The sequence below is a fragment of the Fukomys damarensis genome, unplaced genomic scaffold, assembly GCF_012274545.1.
Source record: "Fukomys damarensis isolate Sample0158 unplaced genomic scaffold, DMR_v1.0_HiC HiC_scaffold_25, whole genome shotgun sequence".
Classification (NCBI taxonomy): Eukaryota; Metazoa; Chordata; class Mammalia; order Rodentia; family Bathyergidae; genus Fukomys; species Fukomys damarensis.
Window position 1 is genome coordinate 36,491,148 of NW_022900937.1, and position 19,199 is coordinate 36,510,346.

Below are 19,199 nucleotides of genomic sequence, written 5' to 3' on the forward strand. Positions count from 1 at the left end.
AGCCCATCAAGTGGTTTCTTAATCTGAATTTTCCTGAAGTAAAATTTATTCATTTTAATAATTTATTTCACTGTGTTCCCACATTTTGCTAGATCACAGGAAAACTAAGGGCTCCTGATAATGTATCACTAGGAAAAAAAAAAAAACTACAAAGATCTCGTGTGCGTGTGTGCGTGTGTGTGCGAGATGTAGCTCAGGCTGACCTCAAACTCCCAAGGATCTTCCTGTCTCAGCCTCCCAAAATGCTGGCACTTCAAGTGTGCATTGCCACCCACAGAAGCACCGCCTTGACAGGAGACCGGCAGGGCCCACTGTGGTCCTGTAACCCACACTATGACCGTTCCCACAGGGAGGTTCCAAATACTCTGGGGTCCAGAACAGTGCTGCTGCCCGTACCTTCACAGCACAATGGAGTCGGGTCTTGCTGTTCCAGACTGGTCTTAGGTTGGTTGGGTTTTTACTGGCTTTTAAAGATCCAACTGCTAGGGGAAGGCGAGGGGGTAGGAGTGGAAACCTCTCACTCAGCACGGTTTCCTCTCTTCCCTCGGAAGTGTGGACACTGCCCCTTTCCCAGGCCGAGGCACCGTCACCCCACTGTGGTGCACCGGCTTCAAGATGTGTTCTTAGGTCTTTAGTCTGCTGGGTGACGGCGTCTGAGCCCACCATGGCAGGGGCCTGTGCCTGCTCTCTGACTGCACCCGCTGTCCTAGTCACTTCCTCATGCCCCAAACCTGGGAGGGCTCTGCCTGAGGCCACTGCGCCCACACCCAGGGCCCACAGACTCTGGCAGTGACTGGCCAGGACTGCACTGGCATCCCGTGTCCCTGAGGTGCCTCCCCAGAGGGAGGTGCCAGTGTTACTCTCCAGAATCTGGAAGCCTCCCGCAGCTGTGCGGCAGAGACGAGAATCCCTCGTAACCTCGTTTCTTACATACCTTAATCGGGGTGCCCGGAGGAGCTATCTATGTCAAGGATGGCATTTTCTTCCTAGGCATGAAAAGTTGAAAATTACATAAGGCTTTCAAGTCAGTCCCCACCAGGGATTCTCAACCTTTGAGAAATGATTCATCACTAAAAAGCCATCTAGTGCTGGCCTGCCATTACCTACAGCAAATTTGTATTTTCCAATTCACTTGCTCACAATGGCAGAAGGGGACCATGGAGCCTGTGAGCCCAGTTTCAAGTGCAGGCCGAAGGAGTAAATGTCATGGTCTCTTCTGCCCACCTGTGTGTTCAAGACCTCTCACCCACAGAACAAGGGACCGGCGCCCTTGCTTCCCTTTTTTCCTGGTAGAAGGGAGACTTAGGAGTTCACCAGGAATTCAGGGATTCTCTAAGCTCTGGGTACTTCCAAACAGGCTGAGAATTCCTGGTGTAAGCACACATTATGAGATCTTCAGGCTTTTTAAAGTTAGGACAGTGTTTTGGACACAAGGAAAAAAAAAGGATTCAGTTTCATTCAAAACTCACGATTAGTACGGGGAAAATGATTGCAGCTACTTCACTGTGTCACTGGGACACACGCAGATAATGCAAGGGCTCAAGATGAGGGTTTTAGCAAATACACTTCTAAAATTGGTTGGATGGGTAATTAAAATCGTTCTGATTACTGTAGTAACAAATCTCATGGAAGGAGAATATAACCCGAAGACAAGTTTTCCTTTTGCTATTGGAGATTGCTTTGGTTTGTTTCTGGGCATGGTGGAGCCGTCCAGTGAACTCTGGTAAAAGCCGTGACTCTGACTCGGGTGAGTTCCATACCCACCCACAGGGCCGGCGCAGGGAGCTCGGGCACCCAACTGCTCCAGGCAGGGGCAGTGCCCACATCACCCCCATCTGCTGTGCTATCACATGTGAGCCAGACAGGGCTGTGTACTCAAGTCACGGATACACACATCATCCCATGCAGGGGGCGTGGGACTCCAGACCTGCCAGGCTCGCTCATCTCTGTGCGGGAACGAAAGAGCTACTTGTCCAGGGACTCGAGAGAGACTGAGGGGGAGGTGGGAGCCTCGCAGTGCTTGTGGCTCCCAAGGAGCACAGGCCAGGCCCACAGAGCAAGCTCCCCTGAGGCCTGGTGGGCGGCTGGCCAGGGCCCCTGACCTGGCTCCCTGAGGCCCAGAAATCCTTGCGAACTTCACACCCGTGACCAGACAAGCACACACAGGACTTTATTTTTAATAAAAATGTGAATCATTATTGCTACAAATAAACTTCAAGAGTCAAAATAGCATGCAGTTCTTTATTGTCTACTGAATCTGGTTGTGCACTTAACACTGGCATCACTGTCACAAAGCATGAGGAGAACATAGTCACCAACGACAGGGAGGAGCACTACTCACCCAAGAAGGTACAGGAGGCCAGAGAGGCCGCTAATCACAGACCGAGCAACGCTAGGACCTAAAATGTCACCACCTCAGGATCAGTGCTTAAGGTATCTGTTAAAGATCATGCAGAACACAAACTTTACGGAAATGCTCACTACACCCAAACACCATGGCAACGGGCAGACGGGCAGGAGTCCACACAAGGACAGGCCACGCGGACAGGTCTGCGGTACAGCAGGGCCTCCATTCTTGAACATAATTTGTTCTATGACTCAGGGAAAGACGGCCATGGTTGTGTTCATTACCCAGTGCAGAGTTTGCAAACAGAAAAAAATTTTGCCAACAGCAGCATTCGTGGACCGAGGCACCACTGTGTATGAAGAACCCGCTACATGAGATGACCGTGTAACCAGGGCCGGGCCACACACGCCTGGGATCCCAAATGCACCCCGCCCAGGCCTCCCGTCAGTGAGGAAGCTCAGGGAGCTCACTGCAGCTCACAGAGGTGGGCACTCCGAGCTGGGCTCCCGGCGAGCGCAAAGCAGCAGGGTCTATAGTCCACTCTACTTTCAGCTTCATTTTCCTCTTGCTTCTTACATTTTTGGTTTTATTTTGAAATGCTTTCCTTTTTTATAGCATTCCTCCAGAATTATAGTGCTGATTTAGGAGATGAAAGATGTAGTAAACTGTGACATGGTACAGGAAATGATGACCATTTCGTCTAATTAAATATTTCCTGGCCATTTCTGACAGGATGATTCCCTCACACATTCATACCATGAACACTCTTTGTGTCTGTTCTTCCCACACTACCCCGACTCTCTCCAGAGAACTCTTGATGCTCAGCGCACCAAGGCTGGGCCCGGGGATGAGCGACCAGGCCGTGGGCGATAGTTCTACTTCATGGCACTGTGGGCTTACTTCCTCGTCAGCTCTGGGGTCTGAGGGACTGAACCCGGCGCCTTCCCACTGAGCTGCATCCCCAACCCTTTCTTATTTCAAGACAGGGTCTTGCTAAGTCGCTGAGTGGACCAACTTGCAATCTTCCTGCTTCAGCTTCCCAGAGTGCTGGGGTTACCGTGTGTGCCATTACGCCTGGCTTTTCTTATCCAATTTTAAAGCCTTATCATTCTGTGTTTTCTACTTAAAGTTTCACGCCTCTTAGCAATTTTCCTATTAGAATGAATGCAGGCCCCTAACTCACTGGGCATCCACCTTGAGTCTGCACGGCTCCGGGCCCACAGCCCTCCTCTAACTTAAAGCCCGCGGGAGGGAAACTGGCTTCAGTGCCATCCACGTGCGAAGCCACGTCTTGCTTCCATGTTTGAGGATGCATATTCTGCAAAGGAATCCTAGATTTTCTTTTGCAAATGAAGCCCATCCGGTATCTCTGAGCTGATCTCTGCTCAGAGACACTGACTGCGCTGCATGAGAACGAAAGGTCCAGTAAGAGCAGGGAGAACTGGACGGGGGCAGCTGACGAGTGCCTCTCGGGGCTGTGGTTTGGGAGGAAGGCAGGCAGGCTGGTGGCTCACAGGATGCTCTCTCTCTCTTCTCCGAAGCCTGCACTATCGGCCGGGGCTCCCGAGTGCAGCTCCGAGGGCTCCTTGGGCAGCCGGGCATAGCTGGTGCGCTGGCCCCGCCTGTGCGGCAGGCTCTTGAGATTCTCGTTCTGCAGCGCGGCGGGGCCTGGGCCGGGCCGCAGCAGGACCTGCGAGGTCTCCCGCGTGCCATCGGTGTCATCCAGGACCTGGCCGGCCCTGTTGGCAGGCGCCGAGTTGTTATTGAGCGTGACGGTGCTGGGCGTGCGGTTGAGGTTGTAGGCCCGGTGGCAGGCAGGCCAGCCCTCCTCGGGGCTGCTGGCGAGGAGGCTGCACTCGGATGGGCTCTGCTTGTCCTCTGAGCAGATGGACATGCGGGCGAGCCCGGGGTCTGGCAGGCCACCCCGGCCCCCGTCGTCCAGCTCGATGAGGTCGGCCCTCTCCAGCCGCGCACCGCCGGCCACCTCACCATGCAGGGAGTGGTTGGGCGAGCTCTCGCTGGAGCGCACGCCTGAGTCCGACGAGTCCTTCTTGTCCAGCAGCGCATCCGACAAGAACTCCTTGGCCTTGGCGAGGCTCCGCAGAGGCTCGGCGCTGAGCTCCGGGGCCTGTGCCTCGGCCCTCCGGTCCCTGCTCTCCCGGAGCAGCGGCGTGTGGTCCGACTCCTCGGGCCCTGACTCGTCCTCGTCGCTGGGCAGCTTCTGGTAGCGCAGCCCACCGCCCTTCAGCTTCAGCTCCGTCTGGAAGAGGCTGGGCCTCTCGGCACCCTTCCTGCCCGGGAGCAGCTTGCTGCCCGGCTGCTCGGCCCTCTCGTCCTCCTCCGTGATGGGGTCCAGGGGCGATGCGTCACTGGTGGACACGCCTGAGGACGAGTGGTCTAGAACGTCGGCCCGCTTCGCCAGAAAGGGCTTCCGGGCTTCGTCGAAGGCGCTATGTGGGGAGGAGCGGCCGCTGGCGGCGGCAGAGCCCGGGCCCCCTTCCAGCTGGGCCATTTGAGCGATGTACTCGCGGTAGGCATCCCGGTACTCGGCCTGCACCTTGTCCGTGAGCTTGGAGATCTCCATGCTGGAGTCCTGCGAGGTGAGGCTGGAGAGACTCGGCGTCCGGCGGGTCTGCGACTGTGGAGACAGAGGAGAAGCTCAGATGGCGAGGGCAGACATCGCCAGGGAGGCGCACGCGCACACCACTCCAGAATTCACCCCGACACCATGCTCTCTGCGAGGAAGAATCCCACCTGACCGAGGTGGCAGGAGCTGGGAGCTTGGTAACAGTCCTGCCATCAGGAAGCTCAGTAAACTCCTCAGAGTAACTCACGGTTAATATGTAAAAGTGTACTTAAAGATTACATCAGGCAATCTTAACACTTGCTTTTATAACTTCAAATTTTTAAATTTTACTTAAGGCAAGATTATTTTTTCTAAAACGTCCTCTTAGAAGAGACAAAGAAGAGTTAAAACAAAACACTCTAGTCTTCAAGGTGTGTAAGTCTGTCTCAGTTTGTACGGTATGAAGTTTCTTTCAAATGTCAGTTTAGAGGAAGAGAATATACTCAACTACCAGGAGAAAAAGGAGGAGAGAGAGGAAAAAAGGGGAAGGAGGAGGCAGAGGAGGGTGATGAGGAGGAGGGGAGGGAGGAGGAGGAGGACGGGGAGGGAAGACGGGGCAGAGGAGCCCCAGAGGAACAGGGTAACAGAAGCCTGAGGAAGGTTTTTGATGAGCAGCGCTGGGACGTGAGGCCTCAGCTGGGCCCCTCTACACAGAGGACACACGCTAAAAGGACGACAGGCATGTGACATCACCCCAGATCCCAGGAAGCAGCACACGGGGACCCCACTGTCTTCCATGAAGACAGGCATTAAACAGATGGCAAAATAATCCCATCCTCATCTGATTTTGTTTTGGAAAATATAAAAATGTAATTTTTCATAATGATATTACTTATGTTAACATATAATGAATTTATTTTAAATACATTAAGAAATACATGGGCCGGGGATTTAGCTCAGTGGTTCTGCTACCTGCCTTGCAACCGCAAGGGCCTGAGTTTGATCCCCGGTACTAAAAAAAAAAAGAAGTACAAAGAAAAACACTTTCGTTTGGGTCTCTGATACCGGAAGTATGTGGGGTACAGTTCTCTGGGGCCCCCAGGAATGCCGAGGGGAGAGGGGTGCTGCACCTCGGGCTGTGAGGCGAACAAGGGCACCGCGGGGGCCAAGCAGACCCTGAAGGACAGGAGAGGACCTGGCCTCTGGCCTAACTCGCTGCTCTTCCCAGAAGGAGTCAGACGCAGCAATAAAGTGAGCTAAGTAGAAGTGTGGCACTGAGGACAGAAAGCACACTCACTCCGCACCGACACTGTGGGAACACAGGCTGCCGGGTGCTTCCCTGGGCTGCAGGTTTCTGATTCCCGCTCCATCTCACCCTAGCTGACTTCCTCCTGGTCCTTCAACTGCCTCTCCCCCTGGCCCTCCCCAGACCACACCACGGCACATGGTGCTCAGGGCCAGGACGGGGTGGCCGGAGCCGCATGAGGTGCACAGGAAGGCTGAGCTGCTTCCTGTACCTTTCTTACAGCATGAAAGAATGGGGGCCACCCACACAGAGTATGCTCTGATCCCCACTCACTCGCTCGGCACACACCTGCCAGCTCAGGTTGCTGTGCCTTGGGGCCCCCTCGTCCAGGCCCAGCGTGTTGAGCTCCTCAAAGCTGAAGTTGAGTGTGTAGGGCGCCTGGCCAGAGAGCTCAGTGTGCGGAAGCTCCGCGGCCCCATGTGCGGACCGGCGGGCGGACTCCCCGTGGGCAGCTGCAGCGCTGGCGTTCTCAGGGAGGAGGCGCGGGTCTTCGGGCACAGCCTGGTTCTCCGCGTTCCTCATTTCTAGGATCTGGACAGGAGGGAAAACATTGCGTCTACACTGAGGATTACATGTGAGGAGCTTCAGAAGTGAGTTTCGAGGTGGGGTGTGGCGGTGCCCACCAGAAATCCCAGCACTGGGAGGCTGAGGCAGGAGGTCCCAGCCTGAACCACCTGATAAGACCCATTTCCAAAATAAAAAAATTTAAAAAGAAGAAATAAGCCGGGTGTGGTGGTGGTGAACTCCTGTAATCCCAGCACTCAGGAGGCTGAGGCAGGAGGATCGCTGTGAGTTCAACCAGCCTGGGCTACATAGTGAGACCCTGTCTCAAAAAACCAAAAAAAAAAGAAGAAATAGATTTTGAAAATAAAATATAAATTATGATGGAGATGAGAAAGCGTACTTCCTGTCAGGGAATGCTAATTAACGTACACTACATCTTATCTGTAATCAGTAAAGTGATGGCAGAAATCATCTCAGTACAGCAACACTTCGGCATGTCCCTTACTTTGTTACTTCAGTTTAAAACCAGAGAAGGAGATGAAGTGCAGCTGGTGTGTGTCACTCAAGTAGGAAGAGCAGATTTTAATCAGGGAGAAGAACCCCACCTAGGGCTGGCCCAGCTCCAAGAGAGCAGGATGCTGGGGAGCCACAGCCCGGAGCCACAGGCGTTAGGTGCGGGACACAGGGTGAGGGGCCTGCCGGGTTCCCAGCACCGCTGGGGGCTCAGTGAGGAGTCTGACCAGACAGCAGTGGTGACTCAGCTGGGCGCAGCCTGACAGGCCTTTGAGGACCACCACAGTTAGGTCAGGGAGACTCTGGCATCTGGAAGCTGAGGAGTGGCCACCTCGCCCTGGGACTTCCGCACACAGTGTCCCAAAGGCAGAGCTGTTCCACCACAAGGGGCTCTGCCAAGGTAAGACCCAGTTTGATGCTAACCGTGGGACACTACGAGTTCAGGCCAGGACGCTCGGCACTGGCTGTGTACAGTGTCATGAATAATTTGATAAATAAATATCTCACCGTGCTTTTGAAAAGGTGCCAGTCTCCAAAATTCATATTCATCTCTTTCTTCAGTTCATCGATGTTACACTGAGCTAACACCCGGCCATTTATGTTTGCCTGAGAAAAAATAAAAACAACTATAAAGACAAACAAAATGTAAAATACGCTGAGCTACTGGTGACTGAAAAGTACACTTGTAGTTTTAAAGAAGCCATTAAAGACTGGGGCGGTTGACCCAACATCCCATGTGATAAAGTAATAAATGCGCCCAGTCTGAGCAGAAGCTCCTCCTCTTCCCAAGCAGCGAGCGTTCAAGTGAAACAACTCAACCTTCAGAGGCCATGCCGAGAGCCAACCCGCCCCAGCGCTGCCCAACACCCACTCTGCCACGGACTGCAAGCGACTGCTAAGGTTTTCTTTTCTAATCTCAGAGAAGATGAAGATGAACAGAGCTTCTTGGAGGGAGAAAGACATCTGTCTCGAGGGTGTTGGTTGGAGATAAAGTACGATGCGTGTGACAAGCCAGTTCACTAGTCATAGGGGCTGCACAGAAAGGACAGCATCTCCTAACTCCCAGACAGACGTTAAACTCACACTCACAGCCACACCGGCACTAGTCTCGTCACTTTGCAGCCTGTCTAATGCTAGTTCCCCTCAAATGAGAAACAGTAGTGTCTCCTTTGCTCCTACCAGGCAGCTCATTGGTTTTATGAACTGTAAAACCCAACTTTATTAACTGTGATAGAATTTTGGACCACTTGTGCTTAGCAGCACACCGGGAGGATGTTTGGATTCCCTGCAAATCCTGAAAAGACTGGAGGCAGCAGTGCCAGCGGTGGAGTCTGCACTGTGGGGAGTACCAAGAACCTCGCAGGTACCGGGCTCCAAGAAGCCAGGGCTGGAGCAGCAGTCAGTGGGAAGAGACTCCCTGTCCTAACGGGAACTGACGTGCTGCAAGGGCTGGCATCGAGCCCTCGCTTTCCCGCACTCCCAGCAGCCAGAAGCTGGGTCTGCACATGAGCCAGGCTGCCGGCTCGCGCAGGCGGCACATGGAGCTCAGGAGAGCTCAGGAGAAAGTGGGCACCACTGACACCCGCCTGGCCCATGCAGGTTGAGAGGAGTACAACAGCGCCTGCATGTGCTGGTGACTGTTTCAAAAGGTTCTCTTCGATGCCATTACTCGAGCATGCCTACACCACAGGCTTACTGCTAATGCTCTACTTTAATACTCTGGTATAAGAGTGAAACTAGATGGAGAAACCCACTATAAAAAGACTCGGCGAACTCTGCCCTATCAGCCCAAGAACAGGATTTCAAAAGAAACAGCCTTGCATACAGTATGAGCTCTGCAAACCCACGTTTACGTGGTTTCATCAAGTGTGGCAGGGGCCTAAGTCCCGTCTGATGCAAAAATGAGTTTGTGGGAAATGAAGCAAGTGTGGCTCACTTTGATAATTACAAAATCCTGCAAATTTACATCACAGGTTGAGTATCTTCTAAATGACTGGCCCCACAGCACCTCAGATTCCAGAGTTCTCCTGGTTTTGGAATACCTGCAAGGACTTCAGCAGCTACACATCCTGATCTGGAAATCTGAAGTCTGAAACTTATACTGATCCCTCATGGTCACAAATTTTAGAGCAATCTGGATTTCAGATTTCCAGATTAGGGATGCTTAACCTACACAATTAAGAAAACAGACCACCTAAAAAGCCTCCAAGCGCTCTCTTCTCTGCACTGGGAAAATGACATGCTCAGCTCAGTGGGAATCCAAGCCCTGTGCAGCAAGGCATTTCGCACTCTGGTAACCTCATAATCCAGCTCCGTTACTTTCTTTAAGCCATTCACCAATCGAGAGACAAAGAGCAAAGCTAGGATGCAAGTGGAGAGGTCCCGAATGGCAGAGGCCCTCCCTAAGAGATGCCGCCTGCCTCACCTTTCTGATTGTGGTGCAGTACTGGGGCAGCAGGCTCTGGTCCAGCCCCTCGATCTGCTTCAGCTTCTCACACACAGCATCCACGTTCATTGAGTTCAGGGACAACACTGGTCCAGTGGCGGGGCCTGATCCCTGGGAAGTCGAGGAAAAAACACAAGTAGGACAGCATGTAACACCAGATACATGGGGTAATGGACGGAACAAGTCCCTCAGTGACACTACTGAAGCGAAGTTATGTGCAAGAACTGTGTACATGGCCAGGGAAGGCCATCAGGGACAGACTCACCACTGTGACCCCTTAATGAGCAGCAGGGAGGGCCTGTCACAGCCATTTCCGGGACAGAACACTCTGGGGCCCAGCCAGGGTGGGCTTGCAGTTGTTTACAACCTAACCTCAAGAGAACGGGCTGCTGCCCTGCTACACGAGGAGAGAGGCTTCCGTAACAAGAGCACTGGCACTGCGGCCCCCTGCTGTCCTGTGAACACCTGGAGAGGCTGCCTGAGGGCTTCTAGGTCATGGCACAGCCTGGGGCCCACTGGCCCGGAACCCTAGCAGATCAGGTGTTCTAATCTCCTACTTAAGTGTGCTCCAACTACTTCTGAGGAGGTTATAGAAACTAAAACCGCAATAAAAAGAGAACAAACCAAGGAATAAAGAGAATAAAGATAAAGATGTTCAAGTCTATCCTGTTTACCTTCAATCTAACCTTCAGACGATAAATCAAATTTACCACATCCTCAAAGGTATGTGCACTTCTACTCCCTCATCACTTCGTGGTCAAAAGTAGACTACTGAAAAGTCAAAAATGCGCTAGCCCTCACTGACCTTATTTGTAATGTGGAAGCGTAATGTGATACTACTGACAGTCCCATACTACACAGTGTGTATCCACACACAGAGTACATAGATGTTACAAATAAGCATAAATACAGTGAAGGAACAGGACCACACTGGACAGACAGAGCAGCCGTCTGTGACAGCGAGGCAGTCTCAGTAAGTACAATACAGGCCCATATAAGTTTGGAGGTTAATGACCTGAGATGTATCATATAAAACATATATATCTGTAGTTTGGTTTTAATTAAATATAAATTGCATATGTGACACATATGGTCCAGGGTTGAATGCTATGAAAGCACAAAGAGCAAAACACTCATCTTTCTATGATTTAGTTGCCTTTTTTTTTTTTTGTATGGGGATTGAACTTGAGACCTTGCGCTTCAGAGGCAGGCGGTGAAACCTCTGAGCTAAATCCCCAACCCGATTTAGTTGTCTTCATCATTTTATGTGGTTTTGTTTCCTGCCTGGATGAACACAGCCAATACTCAAAGTATTAATTATCCAATAGCTACTTTGGAAATGCTGTCTTTGTATTATCTTTTTCTTTTTAAATAGTTTTACTGAGATAGAATTCATATGCCATACAACTCCCTCATTTAAAGCATGCAGTTCAATAATTTTTAAAGTCTATTTACACAGTGTGAACTATCAGTTTTAGAACATCTTCAGCCCTAGAAGAAACCCCTGTCCTCCCCCAAGTGCCCTGGCAGCCTAAGCCTGTCCCAGTGAGTCACGCGGTTCCAGCACCCAGGCGGGAGCCTCCTTGCCAGACCTCTTCTTCCCAGGGTCACGTGCCACGCCTGTCGGGCTTCCTGTCCTCTGCCACTTGCTGCGCACCACTCACAGCACTTCGCTTACCTCCCAGTGACCTTTACTTCTGTCTTTCCAGGGCTCTTTTCCCTCGATCTGTCTCCTCACCCTGGACACATCTGCACTGACATATTGGTTTTGATTTAACTCAAAAAAGAATAGCTCATTTTTCCCACACTGTGGAGTATTCAGAATACTATTTCTGAATGACTTCATAAGAGAAGACAGATGCACACAGACATCGGATTCTAACAAACTTACACTGTCACACTTGACTATTTATAAGGTGGGCTTTATCGAGGGATAATTCTCAGTTAATGAAAACTATTAAGAGTTTCTTTGAATAAGGGGAAATAGTAATTACATGACGGGTGTTGCCTATAATGATCATATAGAGTAAAATTATTTTGAAACCAAATAAATCTTGTAATCCAGATAATGATTTTTAGATAGAAGTCTCAAGAAAGGAAGGAGAAAGAGCATAAAAGTTCTAAGGAAATAAAAGCATTTTTAACAATTCAGCAGATAAATTATTAATAGAAATAATATATTGCTTGGAGAATACAAAGAATAATTCAAATTGTAACATGTATCATGCATTCTTACTTGAAATTTACTTGTTATAAGAACAGATGATTTCACCATACTGACTTTATAAATCAGAATTTATCTTTTAAAACCATTTTTTATAAAAAAATTTTTTTTGTATATAGAAAATTGAACACAGCAAATGTTAGGTTGTTTAAACTGTTAAATATAAACTTCAAAATGCATGCAAATCAGAATTTCTCCAGGTAAAAGTAAAGCTATCAAAGCATTAAAATTAGGTCTTTCATTTTACAGTGTAAGTAGATTAAAACTATACTCTGAAACATCCTCTGATAAATTCATTAAGTAAGCGCGAAGTTGATTAGCCAGAAATGAACGCGATGGAAAGGCTGAAAGCAGCTATAAAATAAACCAAGGCACTGAAATAAGCAGAAATTTAGGAACAGCCGGGCATGCGTAGCGAATGATTGCTTCTAGTAGCGCCTATGGAGGAAAGCGCGTGAGACTTCATGGAGAGTCTGTACCTGTCTCTGCCTGTGAGACCCAGAGCCACACAACTTTAAGGAAGGAACAGAACAGAGTGAAGGACAACATCAGAAAGACAAGGACGAAATACATGTGTCATAACTGTCACTCCCTAGCTCAGAGCTCCACCCTTCCGCATGTACACACACACATGCACACCTTAATTTCATAAACAGGTGCTCAGTAATTTAAAACTAAACGCTCAAAATTCTTATTTTCTCTTAAAGGAATAAAATGTGCACCATACAATCAATAAGAAAACTAGGTAGGTCAATTTTGCTGTGAAAATTCAGTGCCCCTCCAACTTACAAACCTGAATTTTTAAACCACTTAATAATGAGGCTTAGACCGCCGTTTGATCATGACATAAAATGAAAACCTAGCCACATGTAGTTCATGTCTGGAAATATTCCAGTTTGGGGACACTTCACTGGGTGTGGAGATCACAACAGATGCCCTGCAAGGCATTTCAAAAGAGAGGCCTTTGAGAATCTCTCCGCCCAAAAAATCATGACTGTGACAGAGAAAAAAAAAAATCTGCAGCCTATGATTAACATAACTATTTTAGTGATACAAACTTTTCAAAGCTCTAATTCAAACAACCACTGCTGTTAATTATTATTAAATTGGTGGCAAATATTCTTTTTCTGTTTTTGTTTTTGTTTTTGAGACAGGATCTCACTATGCAGTTCAGCCTGGTCCTTGAACTCACTTATAGCCCAGGTTGGCCTCGAACCTGCAATGATCCTCCTGCCTCAGCCTCCAGAGCAGTGGGATTACAGGCATTTGCCCCACACCTGACAAATATTCTTAGAATGATTAAAACAGTGTAGAGATGACTGACGATCCTGTGTCAAAGTTAACTGACACCACTGCTTCAGCAGGGCTTTGCCTGCCTAACGCCAGATGTCTGTTAATAGCAGTACCCAGAGTACGTCATGGGAACCTCATTTCCTAGATTATCAGTCTTCTTAAAAATACATTTTAAAGAGAGACTGCATATGTACCCATGAAGACTTGCAAAAATACTTAAAAAGCAATGCTAATGAAATTATAGTTTACTTTAGGGTGCCCTGAAACCTAAGAGAAAGCTTCTGTTAGCTGTGCTGCACCATATAATTGAGTCTTCCCACTACTCAAGAAATAGTAAATCGGATGGGGCTTAACACTACTTCATGGACGGTCTTTAAAAAAACAGAAGTACTAAGCAACTGCAATGAACATGACTGGCGCTTTTTCAAACTTTTAATGGTATGCGTGACTTTCACAGATGACACTGTAATTTCATTTCTGTGAACATATCCCAGTCACTTTGGCTGAAATTTATCGTGCGATGTTGCTCAGTGCATGTGGGGCCCCAGTTGGCTCAGGATGTGCAGGCCCTCGGGGAACGCGAAGCGCCCGTTCCTTACCCACAGCGTCTGTGACTTGCTTGTCCCAGTCTTCTCCTGAATGAACAGAGGAGCCTGGTTTGGCACACACTTACTTGAACACAGCTTACATGTCCTAAACCAGTGGTGGAAATGCAAATTCTCTACAGATGAGTTCATTTTTACTTTTTACTTGGTCCCTCTATGAACTGGATCTTATTTAATGGAAAGCAAGACCTGCATTTTTGAAAACTTTGATTAAGCCAATAATTTTCATCAATCTCTCCAAGCAAAGGCAAGAGCAGTCCAGAAATCACAGTATTGGATTAATGCTGCCTTAGTGAGTCTCAAGTTCCTTACAACCAAACTCCGTGTTAATCTTTGCTGCGTTGTTTCTACCAGATGAAAAGCCCTCTGAAGCTGCCCAGAAGCCCTGAGAAGGTGGAGGACGGAGGGCTGCTGAGAGCTCCACACCCTTGGTGACGTTTGCAGTGTGCTCCCACTCCTCCCCGCTTGGAGCTGTGTCAGCTGTGGCACTTGGGCATCAGCAGTGCCGGTGTGGAATGGGCTGGGGACAGACAGAAGGCTGCAGAAGGGCCATGCTGTGCCTTCCTTTGAAAACACATCGTCAAGGGGCATGCGCCACTAGCAGCAGCAGCAGCCATGCAGCCACTCTTTGGAGGCCACAGCACAGAACGTCACCGGGGGACCCTGGCCCCACCCAGGCCCTCCGAGTGGTCCTTCCCTCCACAAGGGCACAGGGTGACCCAGATGCCACTGCAAGTGGAGCCCTGCGCAAGGTGGGGCTCAAACTCAGCGTGAGCTTTGGATGCCCTGAAAGCTTCACAGCTGCCCGGAAGTTTTGACTAGGAAAGGGCGGTGTGCGTGCTAGGTGTCTGCACACAGTACGAGCTCACTAGCTCCCAGAAGGCCACTGTGTACCTCCACACCCAGTTCACTGTAGCACAAACTTCTCACAACCCGGCAGAGCAACTCTGTTGCTGGTTTTTGTGACACTGGAGACTGCACCTAGAACCTTCTCACTGAGTCCCCAGCCCCATTCCATTCTCTTCTTTTGAGACAGGGTCTTGCTACATGACTTTAAGTTACTCAGGCTGGGCTCCAACTTGTAATTCTCTTGCCTCCGCCTCCCAGAGTTCTGAATTACAGGTGTGCAACACCACACCCGACTCACCAGGTGTTGTGAGTGGATTCCTATAGCACAGGAACTCCTCACAACACCCACAGGAGGTGGCCACAAGATACAGCAGGACAGTGGGTCCTCCGGCTAATTCTACGTGGTTAGGGTCTCATACTGCATGTCTGCTTGTTTCCATTTCTCTCACCGTGACTGTGCCATATATGGTCTTTGTGTGCCTAGGTCCAGATGAATTCTAACTCTGTCCACGGGAGGATTGGGAAGGGTGGCGCCGCAAGGTGGAGCCCAGGCCTGCTCTCCTGGTTTTATGAACAAGAGCTCAGATTTAGACCTCATTCCCCGAAAAGACTGCTCTGCCTCGAAACGGGAAACACTAGTCCAGCAAGTTGGGGGTCTACCTTATTGTTCCATTTTTTGAGAACTGACATTTACTCTCCCTCAGTGATAAAACTGTAGGGAAAACTCTAGCGTGGACACATGTTTTATAAGTCCTTGACTTTGTGAAATATGTGGACGTATTTATAATCTATCTGGTAAATCCTTGGCGAGAGTCCACAAGCTACAATCCCTAGTGTTAAATGAAAGAAAACTCAACTAATTTCCTAAGGCTCTATCTTTTAAAGGTTGATCAGAAACTCCTGTGGTTAAAAAATATATATATATATGAGCTTACCTATTACTTAGAAAACACTATAGCTGGTTAACTGTTTTCGGTCTGTTGTTTTTTTTATTCCCCTTCACATTATTCTGTATCTATAATGACAATTTGCTCACAAATGTCTGTTTAGCTCCTGAATTATTACAGCAGCCTTTCTGACAAACAGTACACACGGGGGACAGGTGACCAAGTGACGTGAGTCAGCCGCCGGTCCTGCTACAGTGCACCTGGTGACTGTCGCACACATGTCCTTTGAATTTCCACCACTGCTTTGGATTAGACATGAACTATGCATCTACTTAAGACTACTGTTGGACAACACACATCTTTCATGCTGTGTCAGTGGTAAGCTCTCGACAGCAAAGGAAGTCTGGTGAGCATCCACTATGAACTACGGCAATTATTAAACTACCCTTTAATATTAAAAGAACAAAAAAAATCATATGGTTATTCTACTAAACAAAGGCACCAAAGCAGGCAGAGGGCTTTCATACGTTGTTACTGGGCTCCTACCACGGCTCAGGAACCGCATTATTCCCCCTTTCCCAAAAATTCATTGCATGACTGGCCTTTCCCAATGGTTTCCCAAAGAAAACAACTACACTTTTCTCTGTCACCTGTTTGCTGACATATTTGAGCACAGAAATGGCTGCTGCTACAGCAGGTCTGTATCACAAAAACCATCAGCTTCTGCACAGGATCTGATTTCCATCAAAAACCTGCTGAGCAACTGTAGTTCCAAGAATGGCAGTACGGGGACTGGGGTTGTAGCTCAGTGTTGTAGGTTCAATCCCCAGCTCCAGGAAAGAAAGGAAAATAAAAATGGCAGTACACACAGGAACTGTACTAAATTAAGTTACTCCTGTGAGCAGTAATGATCCACAGGGATTTGGTTCTCTTCCTTTCTGCAGTGCTAGGCAAGGACTTTGGTTCTCTTCCTTTTTCAGTGCTGGGGATAGAACCCAGGACTTGCACATGTTGGGCAAGTGCTTGACCACTGAGCTACGCCTCCAGCCCCTATAAAATTTTAATGCTCAATGCAAATATTTCTTACTAAGTACATGGTCTTGGACAATCACTGCCAAGTGACTTCCTCTACAGGTTTTTCATTGTTGTTGTTTTAGAGACAGGGTCTCACCATGTAGTTGAGACCGACCTGGAACTCACTATGTAGCCCAGGCTGGTCTCGAATTCACAGTGATCCTCCTGCCTCAGCCTCCTGAGTGCTGGGATTATAGGTGTGCGCCACCACGCCCGGCTGGGTTTTTGTTTTGTTTTTTTTTTAAGAAGCTTAAAGTGTTCAGAAATACAGTGACCTCAGTTTATGAACTTATTTTTGTTCTATGACTTTGGAAAAGATGGCTATTGTTGTGTTTGTGTCAGAAAGATGGCTGAGGTTGTGTTTGTCGCCAATGCAGAGTTTGCAAACAAAAACAAAATTTGTCCAAATGCTTCTGTTTGTGAAGCAAATTGTTTTCAAACCAAAGCATCAGTAAAATGCAGTTCCACTGTACGAATGTATGTGACTTCCTTCATGTGCTGAACTTGCTCTGTCTGAAAATATTATTTTAATAAACAGACAAAAGCACACTCCGCCTAGCTCATGTCTTCTGCAGTCTCACAGGTGATTCTCCACATGTTGTGGCCAGTCCAGGCCTTATCAAAACAGTCAAAGGTGAAAAGAGAGCTCGACCCTAAAGAACAAGCAAAGCTGGTTGCTCCTAATGGCTGTTGAAAAAATTCCTTCCCTGCTGGAGAACAAAAGACCCACCCCAGGCCACTGAAGAAGGGGGAAAGCAGGAGGAAGTACAGGACAAAGCAAAGCGCCCACTCCTGCATTAATGCACACATGCTAATGACTAGTAACTGGCCACTCTACGGATCCAGTGCGGTTAGTGAACTGCGTCCGGCTCAGGGCAGCCGCCGCAGAAGCCACGCACACCAGCGTCCAAGCTACATGACCGCATTACCCTCGAGGAGTCTGTCGGGGAAGGGAGCCCCTCGGCAGCATCCTCCTGGATAACTGTCTAGCAGGGGACAGGAGAGGGAGAGGCAGGATGAGCTGGCCATGAACGTGAAGGGCAGGGGCTGCTCATCCCCTTCGCGCTGTTTACAATTTCATTAAAACGACACCGATGGACTTCGTCTTTCCCTGTCACTTGAACTCAGTTTTTCATTAGGAGCCCCTACTAAGGTATTAGGCACAAATGCATTCTGTTTTTAATACATTTGAATGATCTCCCCTTAACCTGTTTAACTTGTACCATCAGACAGAGATGGCTTCCTTTCACTACATCCTCTACTAGGCATACCATGGTGCTAATATATACATATATACTTCCTTTAAAAACATATTAGAAATTAGCAGACGTAAAAGGTGAGTTCTAAAAGTTTTGGTAACGAGCACTTACGCCAGAAATCGCTGGTTGTAAAAACTCAACATTTAGCCCTGAGACTGCTAGTCATTTTCCCTCCCCAGAAAAAGACATTAAATAGAATGAAATACATTTTATGTAAGAAATAAGTTTATAAAATCAGGTGCACTTTCGATGCCGCCTGTGCTCATGAGACCAACATTCCAGTCCCCTGGTATACTTACTAGGCCACTGCTCTGCTCTCTGACAGGCAAACTTGTTTTTACAGATGGACGTGAGATGAGATGTTGGGAGCCGCCAGGGTAATACCTTGGCGTGTAAAGGTAGGGGGCAAAGAATGGCTATGGAGAAACACGTAACAGAAAATGAACAATCACAGAAATCAAAGCAAATGAAACTAACCAATCAAACACAGCTGCAAAGTATTAATGCAAGTGACAAAGTGACAAAAGAATAAAAACGTCTCCCGAGTACTTAATGAGAGATGCCAACCCAGATTTAAAACATATTATTTACATTATTATAGTCTTCACTTAACATAAGCTTTAAAAATAAGTAAAATTTTACACCTTACAGTTTGACACAAATGTATTTCACACTGTAAAGGAGTTTACAGGTTTTTCCTGTGTTGGGTCCTAAGTGATCTACATACATCATCTCACACTCTATAAAAAAGACTGGAATCTTATTGAACTATATTCCTTATTAGAATACTTTTCCCATTAAAAAAATAACCTAAAAAGTCTCAAAAAGGTTAGGCTCCCCACAAAAAAAACCCCAGCAGGAATTTCAGGAACAGGGTCACCAAGATCTGATACCGAGATCCGACACCCAGAGCACACGCTCCGTCTCTGAAAGGGACACGAGACCTTAACCACAGCATCGGTGACAGCATCCGCTGCTCCACAAAGGTCTGCCTGCCCTTGCTGTCTTTTACTCCTGACAGTGTATGAGAACTATTCTTTGAAGACTAGAAACCTCAACACATGCAAAAACAGAAGAAAAATCACTAGGCTTAAAATAAGAACATCTGATGATGATTAAGATGCTAATAAAAAAAATGGTGCCAACAGAACTTTGCTGTTTTCTGGATAATATTCTTTTCTTTTTTTTTTTTTAATGCAATGTGCTGAATGTCTATAATTTTGTTCAGATGACTGCAGAACCTGGAAAAGCTGTTGCTGCTATTGATGCATAACATACTGCTATTATTGGTCTTTTTATATAAATATAAATATATATATATATATA

The 19,199-nt window shown here is 48.1% G+C and overlaps 1 protein-coding gene across 10 annotated transcripts in view; it reads right to left on the reverse strand.

The window, feature by feature from the left end:
- Positions 1-2,211: 2,211 nt before the first annotated feature.
- The window catches only part of Kidins220 (kinase D interacting substrate 220), a 72,091-nt gene continuing 55,103 nt past the window's right edge, over positions 2,212-19,199 (reverse strand). For 3 of the 10 annotated variants that reach the window (XM_033756168.1, XM_010622671.1, XM_033756164.1), the window contains 8 exons: positions 18,173-18,289; positions 17,544-17,600; positions 13,799-13,834; positions 12,386-12,418; positions 9,662-9,793; positions 7,744-7,842; positions 6,508-6,750; positions 2,212-4,985 (listed from right to left, as the gene is read on the reverse strand). In XM_033756168.1, coding sequence (XP_033612059.1) covers positions 3,858-4,985; positions 6,508-6,750; positions 7,744-7,842; positions 9,662-9,793; positions 12,386-12,418; positions 13,799-13,834; positions 17,544-17,600; positions 18,173-18,289 — 1,845 coding nt within the window. In that variant the 3' untranslated portion in view covers positions 2,212-3,857. The remainder of the gene's footprint in view (positions 4,986-6,507; positions 6,751-7,743; positions 7,843-9,661; positions 9,794-12,385; positions 12,419-13,798; positions 13,835-17,543; positions 17,601-18,172; positions 18,290-19,199) is intronic. The other 7 variants (XM_033756170.1, XM_033756169.1, XM_033756172.1 and 4 more) reach the window with 5 other exon arrangements.